We start from the raw sequence: 26,057 nt of genomic DNA, 5'->3' as shown, positions 1-26,057 counted from the left end.
GAAGTAAACATCGTAACTAAAATTTTCTATTAGCTTTCAATATATCAGGTAGAGTAGCTCCATCTTTTGACCAAGTGTTCATTTACAAGTTTCCGTATACAGTGCACACATGTTTTTTTTACCAAATAAGGCTCAGCGTCGACTGACGTGACATCTAGAGGGAATTTGCACAATTGTGTACACTTGTATGGGAAAAGAGGGGAAAATGTGAGCATCAAGACTTAAAAAATAGTTAAAATGGCCTCCTTTCCGCACAATTAAGAAACGACAATCCAATACTTACAGTCCCAAGAAACTGTTAGCTTATCGTTTGCTTCAAATGGGTGCTCCAGCAAAATAGGATATGTTTTCGTCCTGCAAATAGAAAATTAAAAATGGCGAGAGAATAACATTGACATTAGCAGACAAGTGGTACCAACAAAGACAGCCTTATGGTGATTAATGTCTCGAGTTTTCTTTCCTATCCTTCCTTTAGACAGCTTGCAGTCTGGTCTTGTTGAAGTTTCAACCGGAGATGAAGAATTGGCTTCGGGAAATGATTTAGACTTATCGTTATTGTCTGTTCTGACTTCTAAAAATATTCCATTAATCATTTTTCATTTCTTCTCGATGACAGCGCCGCTGCGGACGATATGAGAATTAGCAGCAGCCATGTTATTTCAGAGAAAGATAATCTTTATTTCTCTCAGGAAATAAGTTCTTTAAGACACCAAAAAATGCATTGCCTTCGAGATATGCATGCTACCTGTATCATGCTTCGGGAACAAGCGAATGAGACTATGGTTATTATAAAACAATAAAAAATAACACTCTTTTGAAATCAATTTTTGTTTATTACGAAGAAAAACTGTTACAAGTAGAAGTATTTTTGAAATATTACACAATTAGTATGGGTCATGATATGGATATTCTTGGTGTTTATCTGTCCTATAAGAAAAGGGAAAAGACATATTAAAAGAAATGACAAGAAATGTTAAGTAGATATAATGAAATGACACTTCCCAGTTATTATCAGACTTCTATTTACTTAGGTACAGTCACCGTCAATAAAAAATGGGACACACAGATCCTGAAATACTCCCTTCCCTGCAAGGTGATATGTGTGTTGCCTAACTCTACGGCGATAAGTGGATTTTAATGGCAAATTTTCAATGGCAACTTCTAATGGCAACACACGTAACGCCTTGCAGAGAAGAGAGTAAGAATGAAAGTGTCCCATTTTTATTATAACTCAATAATATCATACGGTGCATCCGCATGGGCTAAATCTCTTAAGAAAAAAACATATACGCAAGAGCTAAGATCTTCCCAGAGGAAGGCAATCCTCAGACTCACCGGCGCCTTTAAAACCTCACCGACTCAAGCGTTATTCGTCATAATGGGCGTCTTGCCAGTGGATTACCTAGTCAAGATAAGAGCGTTATCGTTTCACTTCAAAAAGGGGCACGAGAGGCAGATAATTTAAATAATGGGAAACTTTTATCCCATTTTCCCGGAACTAAAAAATCGGATTAATCGGGAGTGGCAAAGGGAGAGGGAAGGAGACTGTACCAGTTTATCCCAAATACTCAAGAATACGTAACAAAAAATAATTTCCTACCATCAAGAGGCCTAGTGCACTTTCTCACCGGACACGGCCAGTATGTATCACATCTGAAGAGATTTGTGGAAAGGGAAACCGACAGGTGTCCGACTTGCAAGAATGAGGTAGACACTCCGGAACACCGAGTGTACTTTTGCCCCACGTCCGACGAGAGAATTGTGCTGGCCAGACAGGGCTTACCGGATACAAACACCTTTCGATTGCTGCGTGGTCAGCACAAACACAAACTCAATGAACTGGCCGACCTGGTCTCGCAGGTTGGGATTAGGATAAAAAGAATAAATTAAACAAAGTAGCCACAAAAGGAATACAAATACATACAGACCCTATATTTTTTTCGTATTTAAACAAACCTCCCTCTAACTCCCGGGAGCTTAACTCCCGAAGAACCACAATACTTTCCAATAGTTGGCACACTAAACTGGCATACAACATCCCAGACCTAATTGCTGCTGGATACCAGTTTTTTTTCCCAATAGACTTAAACTCAAGTTAGATAATGTTCGAATCTTATTGAAATACTTATCTCATTGAAAATGTATAATTAAACTGAGTAACCAACTAACAGTAACTTAATGAGTGTTCCTTGTATTTCATTCACGTAATTATTATAACTATTTAGTGTGATCATATTCTTTGTGTCATATCATTCTGCAATATTAATTATAATTTTATCTATTTAAACTCATATGTTAATATCTTATGGAAAATGTACGTAAATAACATACACCCTTAATATTAAAAATATATAATATCAATTTACAAATGTCATAAAACAATAAATACGACTTGTTCTGGACACCAGAATGGTCTGGACAATCTTGGAGAGAAAAAAGAGAGAGAAAATAACTAAATAATATAGCTATGTAACTGAATTATCTATTCTTATTATATATTTTTTCTTTGTTTGATGTACATGTTTGTAATTGTATGTTATAAATAAAAAAAACAATAAAGAAAGGAAAACAAAGTGGGGGAACCGATAAATTCAGAGCAAAAGACGTCCTGGTCTATTTAAAGGCACCAGGACATAAGCGCATACCCTCGAATGGAGGCGGGTGGAGGCGGGCTGCTTCGGGGGTTCTCCCTCTTTATTTATTTTATCGTTGCACATGTAATATTAATTAATAACAAAATTAATTAATTGTTGTGTAAATTATATTGAAATAAACGTGTATGTATTCAAAATGCTTAGAACAAATAAAGATTATGTATTTGTGTCATATTTGTGATCTAGGTGCCCCATTTTTATTACCTTGGACTGTACATCAAATGTTTCATACTTTAAAAACTATACTAGACCCCCCGAAACGAGGCGGCTAGTCAGGAGTAAGCAGGTGACATATGGGAGAGGCAAAGCTATACTAGCGCCAAGATAAAATATCCGAACTACAAGCTTCCCAGGGACTTAAACTAGTGAGACTAGCACCAAGATTACTAATACGATGGTGGATCTATAGCGAAAATCGAAGATCGCTGGTTACCGCACACAATGTGACAACGTTCACCATGCAGCGTTGCCAAGTCAACCCTCCTTCGACAGGGAAAGTTAGTGGGGGACTAAGAAACGCCGATTCCCTCCAACGACATGGCAACGTTCATCCTGCAGCCTTGCCTAATTGAAGCCTGAAGTCTTCCTCGTCATTCCTGATCTTTCCGACAAATATTGATGGTGTTTCTGCATCACCCACAAGGACATGTTTTTCTCTAGACATACTCTTTTTATTTCCTCTACATAAACTTTCAATCGCGTTGAATAAGGATTCTTATGTCTTTGTTTAACACTGCTAACAATTGATCATGATTATAACGTTTTCCAAAAATGTCCATGCATGCAATAGCTCTAGTGCTCACCTAGCATCTAACGAATAGGCTCGAATCTAGAACTGAATGTACTTAACCGCCGGATATTAAAATATCTAAATATATTTTTGAACTTTGTTTTATGCATAGAGAATATTGCATATAGGATACCATTTATACATGGACAAAAGTTAAACAGTTGAACACTGTAGATGATTAACAACTCCAAAAGATGTTATCCAGACACCTAAGTCATGGAAAACTTTATTTAACTTGTTTTTTGTTGACATCGAACAACTTACCCTTTCATTAAGTTTAATCCAAACAGTCTTCCTTTGGGACCCTCATCTAAGACGTAAATGTCATTCATGTCTTCTGCACTGAGCTCAAAATCAAAAATCTGAAAAACATATATTAAATTCAAACTAGAAAGTATGAACAAAATCGTAAATGGTTAAGATCTATTTTATTGCAGTAGGTAATACAGTTCGTCTGAATGTACATAGCAACATTCATCTGCTGATGTATGTAAAAACCGACTTAGACGATTCCTTCAAATGTAACAACTCCTCACATAAATATTATACAATGAATGGCAGTAACCTCACGATACCATCACACAACACCACATTATTTGAGAAAGAACCCAAATACATGGCTGTTCACTGTTTCAATAACCTTCCAAGTGACATAAAAATAATACAATAAGCTACCTCATATAAAAAGCATGTAAAAAATACCGATTAGATCATTGTTTTTATTCTGTTAAAGAGTACCTGACAATAAATTGCAAATTGTCACATCCTAAATGAACTCCTAGGACATGTATATGTATGTATTGATTTTATCTATTATATGTATGTAAATTAATGTAAACCTTGCAACTAACATTAGCAAGAACAAGGAGAATCAATTATAATGTAATCAATGTTTTTTTAATGTTATGTATAATATCTTCATACCTGTACCTATTTGAAAATAATTATTAACTGTAATGTACTGACAAGTTCCATACCATGTGTGGAAAACAACCACTGTACTGTACAATGGTCAAAGGAATGAAATAAATCATATCATATCATCTCTTATCATTCTTATCAGAAATAAATAAATATAGGACGTGCCACTTGAAATTCGCTTATTTTTATTGGCTGCTACTGGAAAACTAATGTGGTTTCATCAAGTTGCAGACAACCTATCTTGAAGTTGACTATTTTATTGAAACAGTCTCTGTCAAAGAAGCACACATCGAATTATACAAATTATTATCAAATGTGTTAATTGGTTTGGTTTATTTTACTTCGCATTTCATTCACTTTTGGCTAATAGCGAACACGAGGATGAGTGGTGAATGATATGATGATATTGACGAAGGGGAACGGACAGTCACAAAGCACACCTATCCCCAGGCTGGGATTCGAATCCGGGACCCCTGTGTTAACCACTCCGCCACGGAAGTCGTTAATGTGATAATTTTCTCTTACTTGAAGATCCATTTTTCAACAGCAGATGGCACAAGTTTGCCATTAGAAACAACTAAAATGGAGACGTTTTTAGAGGCGGGCACTCTGTATTGTAATTGCATGAAAGGTTTTCCTAAGAATTAGTATATATGTGCTTTTCTTATCTTACTGCGTTCTCTCTTCCACTTTGGCTAACCGTGACGATGAGAATGAATAATGATTAGAATAAATTGCTGAAGAAACACTAACTATGGAAAGGCGACTCCTAGGCTGAAATTCGAATTTGGTATCGTTCGTGGCAACATACATAAGCAACTCATCAAGAAATACTTAACAATTTGTTATTATTGGTTAAAAAATAAATTAAGGATGCGAATTTAATGAGCGGATTCTAGATTCGTAAACCACACACAAACGCTTTCAGAAGTTCTTTTATCATCTATACTAAAGTTTATACTGCCGAAAACAGCTTACAAACCAACATTGTACTTTGTAAATGCAATACAAGTAGTTAAAAAGACATAAACCGACTTAAAACTTGGTCACATTAAATTTGTAAACCTGTAGGTAACATTGAGAATATTACACTATTAAATTATTCTGCTCGACGCGATGCATTATAAATCATTACGAGTAACTTTAAAAACATGCTATTTTCATGTTATGTTTTAATTCTAGTAGCAAGAATACAGTTTACAGCAATCTAAATATTACTTATATAAACGTATATATTGTATAATAAGATTTCTGGGCTAATAAATATTTAAATATGAATTAATTAACAGATGACAAAAATTATTTGAATAGAGAGAGCTAGCAATGTAACAGTTTTGGTTGGTTGGTTAATTTGGTGTTTTAAGTCCACTTTATGCACAGTAAGGCTAATCGGGACGGGACTTATAGTTTAAAGTGGAATCCGAACCACTATGTGCCTTCACCGGGTATCGAACCCGGGCAATGTAACAGGGAATGTTCCGAATAAACATTAATTAATGTGAGACAATGAATGATTTTAATATGGTTAATAATTACTTTATCGTTCTCTTCTAGTCATTACTACTGCTAGTACTACTCCTATTATTATTATTATTATTATTATTAATAATAATAATAATAATATGCATCTATCTGCTCCAAAAAGTTTGGATTTCCTAGTACCCTTCAAAAAAGTAAAAATCTCAATTCATATGCTGGTTTCTGACGGTTCAATGCAGGATTCTTAGAAATAAATAAATGTTTGTAACCCACCTGAAAGTTCTCTCTTAGTCTAGCAGGATTTGAACTCTTTGGAATTACAGCTATACCTCTTTGGACAAGATGACGTAGCAGGATCTGTGCAGGAGTTTTCCCATGTTCCCTTGCGATTCTCAAGATTACTGGATCGACGAGTGGGTTGGGCTCATTCTTCCTTGAAAATAAGTACAGGGTCCATCAGCAACATTTGAATGTTTATGTATTATAATGATTGTCAGACAAACGTTATCTTATTTTCCTGTAGTTTACGGTTATTCCAACCATAAGAAAACAGTTTTTCGTTGTGGCATTTCAGGAGAACACACGCTTCCTTCATCAGACATTTATTTTCAGTTTGACTAAAGATACAGTTATAACAATGGTTAGCAATTTTTTAAACAAAAGAATCCGTTATATAATGGATGTTGTCAATGTTACATTGTTGTAATATAGCAACTTAACTGTGAAAAGAAGCAGTCTGTTATTTTTATTTTAGATAAAGAAATTGATCACATTATAACAATGTAACATTGACAACATCCATTATATAACGGTTCTTTTTGTTTAAAAAAATGCTAACCATTGTTATAACTGTATCTTTAGTCAAGAAGATAAATGTCTGATGAAAGGAGCGTGTGTTCTCCTGAAACGTCACAACGAAAAACTGTTTTCTTATGCTTGTAATAACCGTAAACTACAGGAAAATAATTCTACAATGAAAGCAATGCGTACATACAAGAAAAACTATTAACCCTTATCTTTATTACAAATGTTGAAGCATTGGTCAACATTTGAAGCAGAGGAAGGCCAGGGGAGGCAATGCCCCCCTCCCCCGAGATATCTGGAAAGACGTCATATAATTTGAATGTAGCATGAAAACATGCACTAGGGGTGGCCGTGAAAGACAGAATATGAAATACTTAGGGGAAGGTGGGGTAAGATCGGGTAGTGGGGTGAAACCGGGTACCTTGGTTCTGACGTCATTAGTTCTCCTCTCTAGCGGACAGATTGTGAACTATACTCCACTATTCAAGAAGAAGGAGCGGCCATATTGGCGTGTTGTTGCTGCTGAATTCACGGCGTCTGTGTACCTGAGTTGGTTTTACGATGTCATCTCTCTAATGTTCTTTTGTTTTTAAACCATCCTTATTTGATAGTCATTACAGTTATAAAACGCTCTTTAGTCCAGCTTATTATATGTTTACTAAGGATTTATACCATAACAAACATCTACGGATTTAGTCCAATGGTAACGTGGTTCTGTTTCTCTGCACTCGGGGTAAGACCAGGTACGACGAGCGGGGCAAGACCGGGCACGACCCATCATTTAACACTAAATTATATTTTTTGTAATGATGCATTTTCTAACTCAGAACAAGGAGAAGGGTGGATCCAATGTGGAAAGTGTCTTGGCTGGGCCCACGAAAGCTGCAGTGGAGCGGAGTAAGAAGGCAACTATTTTACTTGTGATTTCTCTAACTAATATACTTGAATTGTTTAGCTAAGGCATGAACAAACTTGTCATAGGTGTAAAATAAAAATTTCTGCTACTTTTCCACTGAAAATCTCGTTTTTCTACTTTCCCATAAAGTTAACATATGCACCCGGGTGATTTGACTTTTTTCAGAAAACAATCATTGATAAAAAAGTAGTGAAACTATGACTTTTCAGGAATGATATATAGTGTACTCGGTTAAACAATGCATATTTTACTTAAATCTGACACACTCTAGGTCGAATAGTTTAGCTCCAGCAGGCCTTCGAGTGTTAGCTACCCGGTCTTACTCCACTTTCCCCTATGCAGAGTATTCTAGTGCCGGGGGGTGATTTTTGAAAGTTCTCTTAACTGGGGGAAAGCCTCACTTGACTTTTAGTACTACTCCCACCCCCCTCCCCACCTGAGAAAAAATCCTGCAGGCGGCCTTCATCAGGGCAGAAGTACCATGAAGGACAGTAGATTAAGTGGTCTCTGATTTACATCTGTGCATTGTGAAAAGTGAAAAAAAAAAAAAAAAAAGTGATAGATGTTTATGGAAAGGAAGTAAGGCGAATCCACTTTCTATCTAAATAGTAGAATAGAGTCTGAAGTTGTATAGGTGGGTTTCATGGCGCACAGCCGCCATTTTTGCGGTCAATTTTATTTGTCGCTTGCAAGGAAACATTCACCACGTGGCGTTCGTTACATCTGCACAAACTGTACAGGGTGTACCAAAAGTCCCATAACCCCCTCCCCTTTGAATTGTAGACAAACCTGCAAAATGTTATTTTAACAGCATGCGTATGATGAGAGGATGGTACGCCATTAAATCAGACCAATGACCACTATTTACTCCAGAGGATCTGTGTGCACACCGCCATTTTCATGGCACAGAAGCTATTATTTGTCTCCAGGTGCGATGTGAAATCCTCCGTAACATAAGATGTCAGATCTGGATTTCGGGGTGGCCATTTTAAGAGAATTCCTCAATGATGTGTTCAGAGACAAACGGATTGGACGAGGATCGCCAAATTTACCAGCACCTTTAAAATGGCCACCCCGAAGTCCAAATCTGACATCTTGTGATAATGCGCTATGGGGACACATCAAACAGAAAGTCGCCCATAATCGTTATCAGACAACTGGGGAACTTCAAGAAGCTGTTCGCTGCGTCTTTGCTTCCTTCACGCCAGCCAAGTTACGGAGGATTTCACATCGCACATGGAGGCGAATAATACTGTGCCATGAAAATGGCGGTGTGCACAAAGAGTAAATGGTGACCATTGGTCTGATTTAATGGTATACCATCCTCTCATCATACGCATGCTGTTAAAATAACATTTTGCAAGTTTTGTCTACAATTCAAAGAGGGGATAATGGGACTTTTGGTACACCCTGTACATACGTTTGTTTTAAATCACGAATCTCTGTGTTAGCAGCCTATTTCCCGCCCGCCCGATTGAATTCCGAATGCTTACAAGAACTGGCCTCAATCATGGCTGCTCGAAGCCACAAAGCGACAGTTTGTGACGTAGGTGAAACACACCTATACAACACCAAAGTTTTTTCTATTCAATTTGAATGATATGATTTGCAAAGTACTAATAATAATAGTGTGTATGACTGAAGGGTAAGCAAGATATGAAATCTTACTCTGCCCCCCTGAGAAAGAATCCAACGGTGTAAAAGCTTACCTACTCTCCACCACGTTGGCAAGCGAGGGAGAGCCCAGTGGAGCATAAGCGCAGACGGTGACGTCAAGGGCACTGCAGAACGCCGCCAACTCCCTCTGTTGGAGATAGACATGAAGCTCCACCTGGAGATTGGCCGGTCGGATTCGAGCAGCTTTGACGATTCGCTTGATCTGACGAGCGTTGAAGTTGGAGAGGCCGATGGACTTGGCTCTTCCTGCGTCTACCTGGGCCTCCATTGCCTGAATGAAAATTACGATAGTGATGATGATAATTAGAAGAAAAACAAGACTTTATATTCTAGGAAGCAAACCAGTCATTATGGCACACATTCAACCGTCACGACACAAGAATAAGACATGGTTGACAAACGAGATGCTAACAACACTAAACCTGACCTGTCTAACCTACTCACGTCTGCACATGCAAGCAGAAAACAACAAAGCTTAACCTATTCACATGTTTATTTCTGCTATTAGATGCATACACGAGTAGGTTAAGCATGTCAGTTTTGGTGCTGTTATCACTGCTGTACGCAGGATTTCTTTTTCGGGAGGGGCTGAAATTCTAAAGGTGGATAGTACGTAGCTGCTTTGTAGAACGGCTGAATAGCTAAGCAATTTTTAGAACTTTCTACTCTCAAAAGTGCAACTGGGAATAATTTTAAGGGGCGGGGTAAATTTACCACTGGTTTTTCCCCGAGTTCTTAACTTAACCCCGCATCACACGGAACTGGATATCCAGTAGGTATGCCCTAGTTGGCGCTGGACTGGCTACCAATTTGCTAGTTTTCGCCTCACACGATACTTATCAGCGTACTTGTCGATAGACTTGTTCCCATACGAGGGCACTTGTAATGGCGGCCGCGTGAGATGTAAACAATGTATCACTTCACATTTTTAAAAGCCGATAACTATTCAACCGAAAGGAATAACGTTTCGTAAAAAACGTTATTAGGTACAAAACAATGGCGCTGCTTAAATACATACTTTACAAAGTTTACTGTACACGTATGGAAGAATATTTTAGTTGTTTCAAATGTAAACACCGTGCACTCAGCATAGATGGTGTAACTCAACACGCCTATTATGCTGTATACGTTATACATTGCTGGAGTAACACTCGTAAACCACAGACAAAAACGCTCCTTTGCACACTCACAGATAATCTTCACTCTTATTGGCTGTTCCACAGAATCCAGTCGAGGAAAGCAAATAGCAATTAGAACATGTCCTATTCGTCCAAACCAGTCAAGCAGTCAGCCAGGCGGCCATGATTGCTACCTAGAAAGTTAGTTCAGCGCCAACTAGAGCATTCCTACTAGATTTCTAGTTCCGTGTGATAGGGGCTTTATTTTATTTGAAATGGTTTATTTTCTCAAAATTTTTGAAGGGACCTGTAGCCCCAGCAGTCGCCCCCTATGTGTACCCCAGTTGCTGTTATCATTCGACGTGGCTCTGCTGTCAATTTTCATGACGTCATCGCAAACGCACAGATTAAATAAGGAAGATACGAAACCTTCCATCTTGTAACTTCCTGCTGGCATATTAAAATCAATCCGTTTCGTAGCCATAGACAAAAGAAAGATTTAGTACAGTGTAGCAGCGGTCTATTCAGAATTTTCAATGTTGGGGTGTAAGTTTGTAAGGGTCAATTCAGAGCCAAAATAACAACAAATCATGTTGAAAATGTTTTCAAATAACTTTTTTTTTTAATGTTGGTGGAAATTTCAAATATGGATTTAAAAATCTTTCGAGGGCAGTACAATTGGCGGACACGGTAGGCAACGTTGGTTTTTTAATCACATCAAAATCATCTAATCTTCCTCTTAGTCGCGATTTGCCTAGAAAGGAAGAAATGCCACGTCAAATAAGAAAATTATTCACCGGACAATTGTAAATATTCTAATATCATGAAGCAAGAATCCTCCTCACTGCCCAAGTGACAACCAAGAGCTTAAGGTGATCTTATACCCTGGCAAAAATTTGAGCTATTTTTTCAAGCCTGTGTAAGCTTATGTGGTAACATTGGTCACGATTACCTCCAAAACAAGCCGACAGAAATTTTTTATATTTGACCTGAGGATTGAGAAAGGAAGTTTCTAAAGAACCACTTTTCAATATTTTCATTTACTGCATCAAGTATTTCTGGAAGCAATGTTTCCCTTTGCAATTCCCCACGTTGCGGCACCACAAAATGCAACGCAACGTGCCACCACTCGTAACTCCAGGGTATGGAGATCCGAATTGGTAACACACCGCTCCTTGCTCCGGCTGGTCAGTTGGGAGCACCAGTTCTCACCCAGGGATCGGGATTAAGACGATACACCCTTCCTTCAGGAAGGAAACCACCGAATTGCGACACGTGACAGTAAATAAAATTCCAAATACTTTATAATTAAAATGTCCAAAATCTTTAATCACGAATCGCGCGCGTACATACTGATTCGCACAAGTTAAAAGTTATAATTTGTTGGGTCATGCACGCTCGCAGGCAGTGATAAGCAATTTATTTAACACGAGAGTCCGCGCACCGCCTTCACAGTTAATAGCAAGACCTCAACTGCTTACCTCAAGCGCGTGGCGCAGCATAACAGATTGTTCTAACTTACAATACAAAGTCATAACATAAAATAACACAAGAAAAACTGATAATTTATATAACACATCAATGTTAATTAGCGACAGTAAGCTAAAGTTAGGGTTGGCAACAATTAAAAATGCCAACGTGGAAGTTTTTACATCGCCAAGAACACGAAGCGTGGTTCCCCCACTCCTAACATAAACAGCCAATAGGAATACGATATTTTATTGAAAACGAGGGAGAAATACTTTGCTATAATATTACAATGTTAAACTATATAGAAATAACTAAACCGATTTTATCAAATAAATCATATTTGCACTCGCACATAAAAAAAAAATGATTAAATAAAGATTTAGTTTATAACGAAGACAAATTACTTCAATCTTGTACATTGTTGAACAAAAATCGATATTAAGAAGAAATGTATTTAGCTTGTGCTTGAAAAACAATGAAAACGTTGCATATATTATTTGGGATAATTATTAGCCTATAAATTCTGAATAAATATTGCAAAAATACGCGAATAATATAAGATAAAACGTAAATATATACATGAATTATAAAAACAATTAAGTATAAATAATTTAATCCAAGTTCTTAACTTGAAAGTATACGAATAAGATAAATGCCAATATACCGGGTGTCCGAGAAGTCTTTGTATGAAAACAAAAATTAACTGTATCCGTTATATGCAACATAGAAATGAAAAAATGGTACCAAAATGTTCGGAAACTATTCAAGTTTTATTGGCAATAGGAAAGAAACCAATAAATCTCCACGTGAGCACCCTTGGTAGCACGGAGTACATCTAGTCGAAATTCAACTTTTCGCCATGCATTAGCCAACATCACAGGAGGGATTGATGTGATGACTTGGGTTATCCGTTGTCGCAGAGTTGCAAGATCGGATACAGGAGTTCTGTAGACATTGTCTTTCACATAATCCCATAGAAAAAATCTAAAGGGGTTATGTCTGGAGATCGTGCAGGCCACGTTGTCGGTCCATCTCGTCAAATCCATTTTCCAGGAAATGTCTGATCAAGGTAGGAACGAACCTCCACACTCCAATCTGGCGGTGCACCGTCTTGTTGAAAGATAACATCTGGGTGGTATTCTAGCAATTGAGGAACAGCAAACAATTGCAACATGTCGAGATACACTCCAGATGTTACGGCGTCCTCACAGAAAAAGAATGGTCCGATTATTCTGTCATGCAGCAGCACGCACCAAACATTCACCCACGGTCGAGTTCCTCACCTCATGAGGGGGCTCTTTACCCCAGATACGCCCGTTGTGTCTATTCACTAAACCACTGACATGAAAGACCGCCTCGTCTGAAAAAGCAACACGTTCCAGATTATCCATTATCAGCGTCAATGCGTGATAACATTTTCACCGCAAAGTTATACCGACGTTTGCCGTCATTGGGCAACAAAGCCTGCAGGATTTGCACTTTGTATGCACGAAACAGTAAACGTTTGTGTAACACATCATGAACAGAATTTTTTGGCATCTGTAATTCACGTGAGGCCGTACGCACGGATTTCTTCGGACTGCGCACAAAAGCCACTCTGACATCTTCCACCCTTTCGTCTGAGGTTGATGGTCGGCCACTTCTCGGTGCGTCAGCAACAGATCCTGTGGTCTTGAATTTGTCATACCACGACTAAATGCTTCTAACATCGGGTGGCACCTTTCTGTACGAAGTCTCTGCACTGTTTTTTGTGACCTGCTCTCGTGAAACCACAGGACACACTCAGCTTTCTCCTGATTTGTGTACATTTCCGGTTTGCTGGACACTGGCACTGCTACACTACTGCAACGTTACAGAAACCTGAAACAAAATAAACTTGAATAGTTTACGAACATTTTGGTACCATTTTTTCATGTCTATGTTGCATATAGCGGATACAGTTAATTTTTGTTTTCATACAAAGACTTCTCGGACACCCGGTACAACTTAAATCTGCCTAACATGGCGGTCGTTACACCTTACCTTCCAAATAGCCACGTGGTCCGTGCCAGGGTCCGTGATCAGATTGCCCTCTTGATCCTTTGGGAAGAGCTCTCCTGTTTCTGGGAACCCCACTGCAAAGTGAATCAGGTAAAGATCAACGTAGTCCAACTGCAGGCGTTCCAGGGATTCCTTCAGGTACTTCTCGACCCTGTCAGGATGCATACCTGTCATGGGAAGCTGATGGGAAAAGAATACATTGCAGTACAAACAGGCAAGAGACAGAAAATAAAACTGACAGTGGCAACCTTGGCTCTTTATCGTATGGTTGCATACCTGGGTGGATAAAAATATTTTTTGTTGATTTTTTAATTTCAATTGGATTTTTAAAATTTAAATCGATTTGGCACATAGAAAGGCTGTTTCTAGTAAACACCTCTGTAAAATATTTGAACACTTTGATTAAAGCAAATATTTTTTTTTATGCAAATATACATTTTTCTGTTTCTGCTACTACACATATAAACCTACTATGGAATTGTTTGTTGAGTGTGTTAATGAAACTACAATACATAACTTCAGTATTTTCCAGTGAAAATAAAACATTTTGGATATACTCTATAATTGTAACTTAAAATATTTTTTATATCTTTGTAGCTGAATTTTGACATTTTTTTTAAATGATAGTAAGCAAAAGATCAGCTACCATGTTCATTTACAGTTTAATGATAATGACACTTTACAGTATAACATGATTAGTATTTTCTATGAAATGTCTTCTATTTTTGCCTAAAAAATAATTTTAAATCAAGAGAATTTAAGTGTGTTTTCAGTTTACATATTACATTTCCTTTCGATGAGCTTGACCCCATCAGTACATATATTTTTTTCCATTCATAGAGCCTAATAAACACTATTAAATGATTACGAGAATAATGTACTTTCACCAAAAGTGATTCTGATGTCTACAAAATCCTTATGTACATTATTCTATAAATTATTCTGGAGTTGGCAACCTGATTTCTTGTGAGTTGGTAACCTGATTTCCTATGAGTTGGCAACCTAATTTCTTATGAGTTGGCAACCTAATTTCTTATGAGTTGGCAACCTAATTTCTTATGAGTTGGCAACCTGATTTTTTGTGAGTTGGCAACCTGATTTCCTGTGAGTTGGCAACCTGATTTCCTATGAGTTAGCAACCTGATTTCTTATGAGTTGGTAACCTGATTTCCTATGAGTTGGTAACCTAATTTCTTATGAGTTGGCAACCTTATTTCTTATGAGTTGGTAACCTGATTTCCTATGAGTTAGCAACCTGATTTCTTAGGAGTTGGTAAACTTATTTCTATTCATAGCCTAGGACCTTGTGACATAGTGAGATAGCCCAGATATTGGACTCAGTATACGCCACTGATATCGAATGAATTTTACTACCAAAATGTCAACTTCTCTTCCACGTACTACACCCTGTACTGCATTTTGGATACTAACGAGGCTCTGGCGTATTGATTCACAGCCCGTTTAATTCTCTGCGGGACTTCTGGCACTTCTGTTGGCGTCCTATCCATGTGTGGTTGTGATTATCTTTTCACCAACTTCATCGTATCATCTTTCAACCTTATCATTGCGACTACCTAAAAGGGGCAGAAAGCGAAGTAAATTAAGCAAATCAATCGATCGTATCGTAGAACCAATACCTCAACGGGCAAGACACTGACAACAAAAATTATTGATTTACATGTTGTGGAAGCTACTCGGTGTTGAACGGCGACAGCATGTATATAACTCCTAAGAAATCAGGTTGCCAACTCATAGGAAATCAGGTTACCAACTCATAAGAAATCAGGTTGCCAACTCACAAGAAATCAGGTTGCCAACTCATAAGAAATCAGGTTGCCTTTGGTTCGATACCCGTTGGAGATCTAGTACTACCGATTGGGCTATCTGTGCATAAAGTGTTCTTGAAGCCGGCCTGCGTAGCGGAGTGGTTAGCACAGTGACACCAGGGCTCCCGGGTTCTAATCCCGCACTGGGCATGGGTATTCTTTGTGAGTGTCACTGCATCAATGTCATCATATCATCACTTAATCAAGCAATCAATCAAGCACTCTTGTCACTTTTTTTTAAGTCCACTTTATGCACAGATTAATCGGGACTGGACCTACAGTTTAAAGTTGGAATCCGAGCCTCTATGTGCTTCCACCGGGTGTCGAACCCGCAACCACTTGATAACAAGGCAACGACAAAGTACCTTTGTTACAATGAAGATATCCTCTCGCTTGAGCTTCCCTGATTGGATCCATTTCTTGAGGGCTGAGCCAATAGCGAGCTCGTTGCCGTACACAAAGGCCGTGTCAAAGTGTCTGTAGCCAATCTCCAGAGCTGCGTTCAGAATGGCCTCCATTTCTTCAGGAGATGCCTGCAAAAACACAAGGGGAAATGTCAATGAGGCCAAGGGCGTATCCAGGGGTGGGGTCCAGAGGTCCGGACCCCTCCCCCCAAAAAAAATCCTTTCTTCTTTTTGGAAATACAGAGCATTCCCTTACATTCGCTACGAGACTCGGAGTCAAGCGGCCTGGCATCAGCGCTTGACTTTCCCGGATGAACGGGTCCGCGACAGTCGCTAGAGTCGACTATTAAAATTACAGTTTTCATATTGTGTACTAACCTTGATTACAGAAGGTGTTGAAAATGATGTCCCTTTGCTGCAACACATTCCTGGCATCTCCGAAGGAAATTGGCATTTACACGTGCAAGTTCGTCCACTGTAATTCTCCCGATTTCTCGAACAATACCCTCTTTTAACTCACGGATGGTGTGCGGATTGTCTTTGTATACTTTATTTTTTAGATTTTCCCCATTTTTCTTTCCACTTTTATTGAGAACTGACCCTGTTACTCTAAACTTTCTTACGAGGTTTAATATAGTGGTCCTATGTGGAGCGGGAACACCAGGAAATTCGTTGCAAAACGTCGTCGCACTTCTCCACAATTCCTCTTTCCGAAGTAACACTCGACAAGATAAATCCTTTGTCGTAATGTAAACTTTTGTGATGCCATATTAAGCCACAATCTTCAACACACGGACACGACACAACACAACTTCCGAGGGAGGATTATACTGGCGTCAGTCTGCAACGTAAAGAGGAAAGACAAGCGCTGAAGCCGGGCCGCTTGCCGCCGTCTCTCGTAGCGAATGTCAGGGAATGCTCTGTACTATGGAAGATTCAGCATACTTTCCGATGAGATGATGAGACACTTGATGTGGCAGGTACAGAAAATTCTCCGTGTGCACGGTTTGTGAATTCTGAAAATATCATCAACTAAAAGTGATTGTTTGTTGTTTTTGTTGGTTTTTTTAGTTAGTTTCACACTGGGTAGTGATATATCAGCTGAAAGTGTGATTTCAGTGAGAAACTGTTTTGGTACAGTAAGTGAAGTTTGTGTTTCTTTGAAAATAATACATGCAGAGGTGAAATAATTAAAACAAATATATTGCATTATGTACCAAACTATTTTCAGTGTGTGAATCTCGATTTCTAGAAAAACATAATTCAATTTATGTATTTGTTAAATTTCTTCAACCTTGTCAGTTAAGTGCAGCTGTCCGAATGAGCCATCCCAAGCAAGTGATCTTTTAGCTACAGTTGAAAAGGGTACTTTCTTAATTGTACTCTCTATCTGTGAAAAGGTTCTCAGTTTTACTATGCGGCTGTCAAAGTTTCTAGAGCCCTCATCACAATTTAGTCTCTGCTCTGAGACGTCACAGAATTGCTTTAGAGACTTCCGGAGATTTCAGATGAAGAGTGCTGCCCAATATTTCAAACTGCTTTTTAAAAGTGTCAACAGTCATTCAATTCTGAAATTACCATTCCAAGAATAACAAAACACACGCTCATACCAGTGCCGGATCTACACATCTTGCCCCCCCCCCCCAAATATTACCAAAGACCCCCCTCTATCTACCTACCTTTACACACACATATATATAATGTATGTGTGTGTAATTCTTGATCTCATGTTGACAACCCCGGCCGGTTCAAATCCGGGAATTTTTCTAACGGTGGAAGCGGCCCCGGCGCCTACCCAGCGTCGAATAACATGGGTACCTGGGGGAAACCCTGGGGGGTAAAGGCGGTCAGGGGCGTGATGCTGATCACATCACCCCCACTCACGACCGGATCAAGAAAGTGTGGGGCGTTACCCCCACACCCCCTATACGCCTTCATGGCGTGGTGCTATGCACAGGGGAACACTTTACCTTTTTTTATGTTGACAAAGTCACATATAAGGAACTAGAGGGTATTTCAAAAGTCCCTTAACACCCCCTATAAAAAGTAAAGGCGTTAGAACTGAGTACAATTGGTCATAATAGAAACAGGTTAGGCTTATGGGGAACCACAAGTGTGTTCCAAGCGGACGTCCGCCATATTGAATTGAATTGAAAATGTTTATATTCATGTGATACGAGTATATATACGACACTGTTTTCTCACACCTGGAAAATTATACAATTGTTACAATCATGCAGTCATAACTTTTTCCTGATTAAAAATAGGTTGAAGAAACTTTCACCACTGTATTTATCGTGAAATTCTAGACTGATTTGATTCTAGTCTGACTGCCACGCGGGAAACCCTGCTTTTCACCGCAAAAGAGGCGCTTTATGGCTCACACAGCCTATAATCAAATGATACCCGGGAAGGGGGGGGGGGGGGTAAATGCGGCCGCGGTGTGGGCTGATCACGTCTCCTCGAAGATGGAACTATCCTCGTACTATTGTAGAGAGGGGGACGTGTCATTGGACTTGGGGGATGGGCACCCAAGGCTGGACACCCCACCCAATTATATTTCTTGATACGCCCCTGAATAAGGTATAATTCGCAATGAAGAAAAAACAAGTGAAGTTCCAGTGGCGCTATGCAATCACTTTGGAAACCTCCAGTATCCTGCTGTTGCATTTCCATAATCAGGCTTCCTTAATTATTTTTTTCGGGAAGCATAACCATACACCCGCCCTACTTATATAAAGATTGGGCGAGCTGTCTTTTCAGCGTACATTTAACATGATTTTCGGCAAGGGGGCAGGACTGACAAACTTTATATAAATATATATATATGTATTTCTGGCGGTACGCAACGGTACGCCGTACTCTCTTAAAGGTGATCATTAAGTGGTCCAGCTTCGATTTCGCCACTGAAGATCCCTGCCGATGCATGATTGTCCCTTCATCAATTTCATTTAGTCATCATTCATTCTCATCGTCACGACAAATTGAGCAGAATTAATAAGAATGACGCCTGTTATATGAATTTCGAGATACACCGTTCATGTTAGGCTTGAAGTCTGCTTGTGTGAGCCATTACTCGAAGTGGGAAGTATGAAAATTTTCATAAGCAGTATGTGAATTAAGGAGGGGGTGCCTGCGATCCCCCCACACACACAAAAATATTTTTTTTCCCTTGCAAGGTAAAAAGATAAAGTTCCCCGTTTATACAGCACCATGTCATGAAGGCACATTTAGGGGATGTGGGGGTAAGGACCCCCACACATTCTCGACTTTGATTTGATTTGATTCATTTTACTTCGCTTCTTGTGCCACTTTTGGCTAATTTGCGAAGATGGGGATGAGTGATGAAATTGATGAATAGACATCACAAACGTCCATGCCCAAGCCAGGATTCGAACCCGGGACCCCTGGCGTCGCAGCGCGATGTGCTTACCACTCCGCCACGGAGGCCGGCCACATATACTGGATCTTGGCCATTTTGGATGTGATGTCATCAGCACCAGGCTCCGGCCACCGTTACCCTCGGGGTTATCCCCCAAAGGTACCATTGATTTGATGCTGGGTGAGCCCCAGAGCAGCTAAAAATTATTTTTATTCCTGCCAAGATTGTTTTTATCCTCTAAAAGAAAACTGAATTGAAAGCACATAGTATATAAAGTCAGGCCCGTAGCCAGGATTTTATTTCGGGGGAGGGCTTAACCATTATCAGCAGAGGCATCGCCAGAAATATTTGTAGAGGAGGTTAGGCCATTGATAAAACTTAACTATTATAAGTTATTAAAAATAAACCAATTTTTATCCAAATGTATTGTTTCGCGGTGGCTCAGTCGGTAACGCGTCTGACTACCATGCTAAAGGGCCCGGGTTCGATCCCCGGCCGGTTCAAATCAGGGAACTTTTCTAACGGTGGAAGCGGCCCCGGCGCCCACCCAGCGTCGAATAACATGGGTACCTGCGGGAAACCCTGGGGGTAAAGGCGGTCGGGGGCGTGATGCTGATCACATCACCCCACTCACGACCGGATCAAGAAAGTGTGGGGCGTTACCCCCACACCCCCTATACGCCTTCATGGCGTGGTGCTATGCACAGGGGAGCACATTGTTTTTATTATTATTATTATAATTATATAAATTGATGGAGTTCGCTACTCGATGGCTCTTTTTTATTTGAGTTTTGGTTTTCTTAGAGTGTAAATATATGAACTAATTAATCACAATATTTTCAGCTCGATATATTTGTTATTGAAAATTGCTGCGAAAACTAAAAGGTACCCGTCCGTCAAGCTCCAAATTTGGCGGGAAGCAACGCGCCTCCCGGTTAGATCCCTTGACCGCTCACCGCCACTGTTGCCAAACCATATCCAGTTATCGCAGTCGAACTCGATATCCGAACTAAAGACCATCTTTCCATGTAGTTGCCAGCTTTGCTGCAATTCGCAAATTCTCTCCTGACTCTGTATACAGGGTGATTATAAAGTTTCGATCCATTTTTGTGAAAACAGCTGATTTCTTCTTTCTCTCCTATGCGATGAGAAAGATGCTGACTACTGAAGCGATAATAGCAATGGTGTGCAGTGGCGAAGCCTACACTAATATATTGGCTATAATGGATTATTTTGTTACTTATAATTTCATTAAACGACGCCTTAATACAAGAAAACTGAAATTCTAGGCCTTACGATAATTTCCACAAATTTCCATCCCTGCAAACGGGCTCTATCGTCGCAAGTTGAGCCACTTCTCCGAGGGCGTCCCATAACATTCTATGTGATTCATGCGGGAAAACATAATTTCAGGGGCGCATTCGCCCGAATTGGACACAGTGAGTCCGGCCTCACGCAGTGATGCCAACTCTAGCATAATTGTGCTAAACGTAGTGCAAGTTGAACTTCGTTGGCACCTAGGATCCTATGTTTGGGATAATCGTAAAATATAGCATCATCCATAAACATGCGTCCCTAGCTAGGAGACAGATAAATTGAATTCAGAGGAATATATTTTGAAAAAAAAAAAATTTAAAAAAATCGCAGATCTTCTTTGTTTCAAACAAAAGGTAGCATGCCGATCCAGCAACATCTGCCCACCGTCTCCTTGTCATCTTTCCTTACTTAGCTCACGAGGAACATTTTATTGAAGGAAATTGCTAAAAAGTTTGGATCACAGATAAAACACGTCGCCGCCTTTTGTAGTCTTCGAATTTTCTCAAACTTTTTTCAAGCGATTGAAAAAATTATATTGGTTATACCATTGCAATTCTTTTAATTAACAATATTGTTTAACTAATCAACAACGCATGTTCATATCACAACTGGCTCTATAATATATGCATAAAATGAACTTAAGACCTAAGTCAACCGAGAACAATTTAGTTACATTTAGCAAAATTTAAGAGTTTAATCAGCACACTTTTCCTGATTGGGAGGTTGGCAGCCCTGGACACACGGTACAAACTCAAGGTCCGTGAAGACTTTCCCCTACCCCGCTTCTGAGGCAGGGAGGAAGGGTAATTCCACGGACCTTGGTACAGTGTCTCTCAAAAGTTTTAGGACAACGACATTTTAAAATTGGCAACCCAAATTACACAACGCGTTGGTGGGTTGCGTGTAGAGTTAGGCTCAATTTCAGGGTTGCCACATGCACAATAGATATTTATGAAATACGCGAAAGAAATAAATCTAAGTATTATTGTATAAAATTATAAAAATATCACTATTACATCGCAAATGACAAAATTCTTTCTTAAAGAAAAAAATAGGTTTTCTAGTATATCATCGTTAATGAGTCTACAGAAAGAAAAAGAAGTGAGAGAAAACGAAAGGTGACAAAGGAGCGGAGAAAGAGAAAACAAAAGGAGAAGAGGAAAAGTAGAGGAGAAGAAAGAGAGGATAGACGAGGAGAGGAGAAGTAGTGAGAAGAACGGAGAAATATTCGAGGAGAGATGAGGAAAATGGAGCAAATAAGAGGGGATAGGAGAAAAACGAGAGGAAAGGAGGGGAGGGGAGGCGGCGAGAAGAGAGAAGTGGAGAGTTGAGTAAAAGAGAGAAACGGAGAAGAACGAAAAGAAGAGGAGAAGAGTGAAGTGGAGTCGGAACAGGAGAGGAGATAAGAGGAGTGGAGAAGAGTGAGATGGAGACAAGATGCGAGAAAAGTAGGGAAGGCGATATGAGATAAAAGCAGAGGAGAAGGAGAGGAAAGAAGAAGGAGAACGAAAAGATAAGAACAGAAGGGACTGGAGAGGAGAGGAAACAAGAGGTAGTTGCAGAAAATATCGTCTCAGCGTCAAGAATTGATGCATTGATCAAATTATCGACATGAAACATTCAATAACATTTTGAAATGTATTGGAGAATGTATATTAGATCGGTGCAAAATGCCTTTGGCTGAGTACAGATCAAGAACAAGTCTTCCACGTAAGATCTTTGATTTTACCTGCGATTATATCACTAAAAGCATGAATGTAATTTTAATATTTATAAGAATTATCCAATTCTTCTCGGTTCGTTAAAATGCAGATTTTGTAATTTAATATTTCCCCTCTCCCATCGTTAATTCCAAACTGAATCATTCCGTTTCACAGGGCGTGGACAATTAACACAGTGGGATATGTCTAAAAGTTACGAAAATTTTCTGCCACCGGAGGGGTTTGAACCTACTACCATCAGCTTGTAAATCCTTAAAGGTAACCACTACTCTACAAACTTTCGCTCCTGAAAGCAGGTAGATGGAGCTGCCCAATGTGAAATGTAGATGCAACTCTCCTCCTACATGTAATGTGCAAAGAATACTTGTTTGTAACAAAGAAAACAAAGGTACGCGTAGTACGAATCGGCGAAAATAATTAACGAAGAATTGCACATGATAAAAACTTTTCAGTCGATATTTGCGGAGGTATCTTTGCATTGAACTCGAGTGGGAAAATGGGTAAAATTAGTATGTCTTGAATTGCCACAAATGTAAATAGTTATTTCATTAATATTTGTCAATGTCTTTGAAGCAGTACACAATTATCGTTAGAGTATCATAATTCACGATCTTATACATTAAAATATCCCTTTGAACGTGTGTCAATTCATTTTATATATATATATATATTATAAATTCCAGATGCAGAACAATGTGACCACTTTACTCTGCTATTACAAATAATGTCACCATGCTCTTCATTAATAAAAAGAGAATTAAGAAAGGAGAACACCTCGTAAGGAGAATCGAATATGGGACCACTAGTAGTCCAAACGAGAACTCTAAGCACTACACCACGCCCTTTTCTTCCGCTGCAAGAACAATTGTTAAGTATTCTGTCCCTCCAATATTCTAAATGTCGTTGAGTATATATGTAGTTGAAGTGTTACTTTAGTTTTGAATTGCTTTCTTGTAGTATAGCATCTATCTCCGAGAAATAATTTTCGAAGTGATGAAAAAAAATGAGAATATTGGTAGTTGTGAAAATGCGAGTTATATCTTCTAACTTATTATTGTGATTAGACATTATTAATGGAAAATATCTAGAGGGTTGAACATTGCAGGACCATGTTCTCTTCCTGGGATACTGCAACAGAAGAAATTCTTGTTTACTGACGCAGTAAACAAGCGTTACTATTCAGGTACGTTGATAGATGCAAGAATATGTTGTTACATTTTCAAAAATAACTTTAAAGGTTATATTTTTTATATTTTAACCATAACAACACGAACTCACACGCCTGTGCCACCCTTCCAGCGACACCACGCTTCGCCACTGATGGTGTGTGGATATTTTCGGTGATTTAGCTTCAAAGAGGTCGAGGCAACGTTCGGAAGGAAGTCACAAACCTGCTCCAACCAGGCCTAATATCAGGATAGTGGTTCAAAAATTCAAGCGAACAGGTACTGTGCACTTTGTTAAACGTTCAGAAGACCCAGCGTAGTAGCGGAAACCGTGCAGTGGGTAGATGGTGCCATCTCCAGAAGCCCAAAAACACCATGAATAGGGATAAGCCTATAACTGTTGTTACCACATCCTACAGTGTGGAAGATACTCCATCACACCCTAGAAAAATGGTCATACAACCTTCAGGTGGTGAACAAGAGGGCTGTGCTGATCGCGAACAATGTGTGCAGAGCTGTTACAGGCAGTGGAGGAGGAAGATTTACATTGAGCATGTGTCGTTTAGTGATGAAGCTACATTCCCCACACATGGGGAATGCCCCCAGACATAACTGCCGAGTGTTGGCGAATGAAGAGCTACATGAGGTTCTCCAATGAGAACGAAACATCCCCAATGTTAATGTGTGGTTCGGGATCACAAAGTCCAAAGTATACGGCCATTTTTCTTCGCAGGATAGGCAATGCGTATCTCGATATGCTGCAGTTGTTTCTTCAACCACAATTGGAGCAGGATGGAATCTTGGAAACCATGGTTTTCCAACAGGATGGAGCCCCACCTCACTTCGCAAAGACTGTTCGTGTGTACGTGGATGCTACGTTTCCACATAGGTGGTTTGGTAGGAGATCACAACACATACGGGCAACACGATCTCCGAATCGCACACCTACAGCATGGGGTTGCATGGGGCTACATAAAGTCACAGGTGTACAGGGTGAAAATCACCTCTCTCCAACACCTACACCAACGTAAACAGCATGCTGAGCTCAAGGTGACACTGACAATGATCTCAAAGGTGTTTCGTGAAACGGTGCGTTGTTCGGATGCATGTGTAGACATGCAGGGGGCTCATGCGGAAGTATGTTGAGGTGACATTCTCATGGATTTTCTTCTGTACACCACTTACCATGTCCGATATTTTTCTTCCAGTGCTGATTATGCGTTACCATGTACTCGGGAGTTCGTTCAATACATTTGTTCTAATCTCAAGCCTCTTTTTCTCAAAAATGGATCGAGACTTTATAATCACCCTGTATAATTGACACCATGATCTGGTACCGGGCCGTGGGCCAGCGATTGAGAAACACTGTTGTAATCACGCGCGCGTGTCGTTTAAGGCCTACGAGAAGCAGCATCAACCGCCTTCATTCCCGCTGATTTCTCTTAGTACGCATTTTGCTCACCAGATGGCACAGACTCACTACATAACTAATACGTTTACAGAGACACCTAGAGGAATTTTGGCAAAGTTCTTCCGTATATTGTGTGAATTCTTACCCAACACACACATGAAACACGTTATTGCTATCGTTATTGATCTAACCCTACTCTCAAAGTGCAGTCTCCGTGTGCTAAGTCGAGACGATATTGAAAAGAAGGATTGTACTGGTCTGTACGCTAAGTTCATGCAACAGGTTGGAGTTTCAGATCTCACAGCTATTCTGAGTAGAACGAAAAATTATGTAAATATTGTTTGTTGTCATGCAAGAGTTAAGTTAAATGCTCCCTTACCTGCCATGTTCCAAGACCTATAATGGGCATCTTCCTCCCATTCCAGAACTGAACACTTCTTTCCTTGTCTGACATGTTCGAATGCCCAGCCTCGACTCGTGGCTTGCACTGACTATCGTTCGATTCTTGAAGTTGAGTTCAAGGTCACCGCAAAGCGTAAATGGTACGAAACCGCAAAATGTCTCTTCGCAACGTTTATCATTTCCTCAAGGAATACGTCATGATAGCTCACTACAAACCAAGGAGAGCGTTTTTAACAAATCCTTGTGTACTGTGGTACGGTTTCGCTCCCTCGCCAGTTCTGAGGCTAAAAGAACAGATGATTGATCAATTTGGTTTATTTTACTTCGCTTTTCTGCAACTTTTGGCTAATCGTGAAGATGAGGATGAATGACGATATGGTGAAATTGATGGAGGGCCACTCACAAAGGACACCCATGTCCAGTCCGGGATTCGAACCCTAGACCCCTGTCGTCGAAGCATGCTATGCTAACAACCAGGGATTTATCTACATACCCCCAACATTCCCCTAACAGCCCCCAGAACTTCCTCAACACCCACCTAAATTTTTTCACAAAGGCT

The 26,057-nt window shown here is 39.6% G+C and overlaps 1 protein-coding gene across 1 annotated transcript; it reads right to left on the bottom strand.

Annotated features, from left to right (window-relative positions):
• Positions 1 to 812: 812 nt before the first annotated feature.
• LOC145999954 (aldo-keto reductase family 1 member A1-like) lies at positions 813 to 25,604 on the bottom strand. The gene is made up of 7 exons (XM_083137243.1): positions 25,476 to 25,604; positions 16,061 to 16,228; positions 13,852 to 14,049; positions 9,274 to 9,512; positions 6,118 to 6,277; positions 3,709 to 3,806; positions 813 to 927 (listed from the first exon to the last, which is right to left on the bottom strand). The coding sequence occupies exons 1-7, from the start codon at positions 25,548 to 25,550 to the stop codon at positions 885 to 887; spliced, it is 981 nt and encodes a 326-aa protein (XP_082993369.1). The 5' UTR covers positions 25,551 to 25,604; the 3' UTR covers positions 813 to 884.
• Between the last annotated feature and the right edge of the window lie 453 nt (positions 25,605 to 26,057).

Source organism: Lepisma saccharinum, chromosome 16 (genome assembly GCF_977018435.1).
Source record: "Lepisma saccharinum chromosome 16, izLepSacc3.1, whole genome shotgun sequence".
NCBI lineage: Eukaryota > Metazoa > Arthropoda > Insecta > Zygentoma > Lepismatidae > Lepisma > Lepisma saccharinum.
The sequence above is the reverse complement of the archived record's forward strand: the minus strand, read 5'-3'. Positions and strand labels throughout refer to the sequence as shown.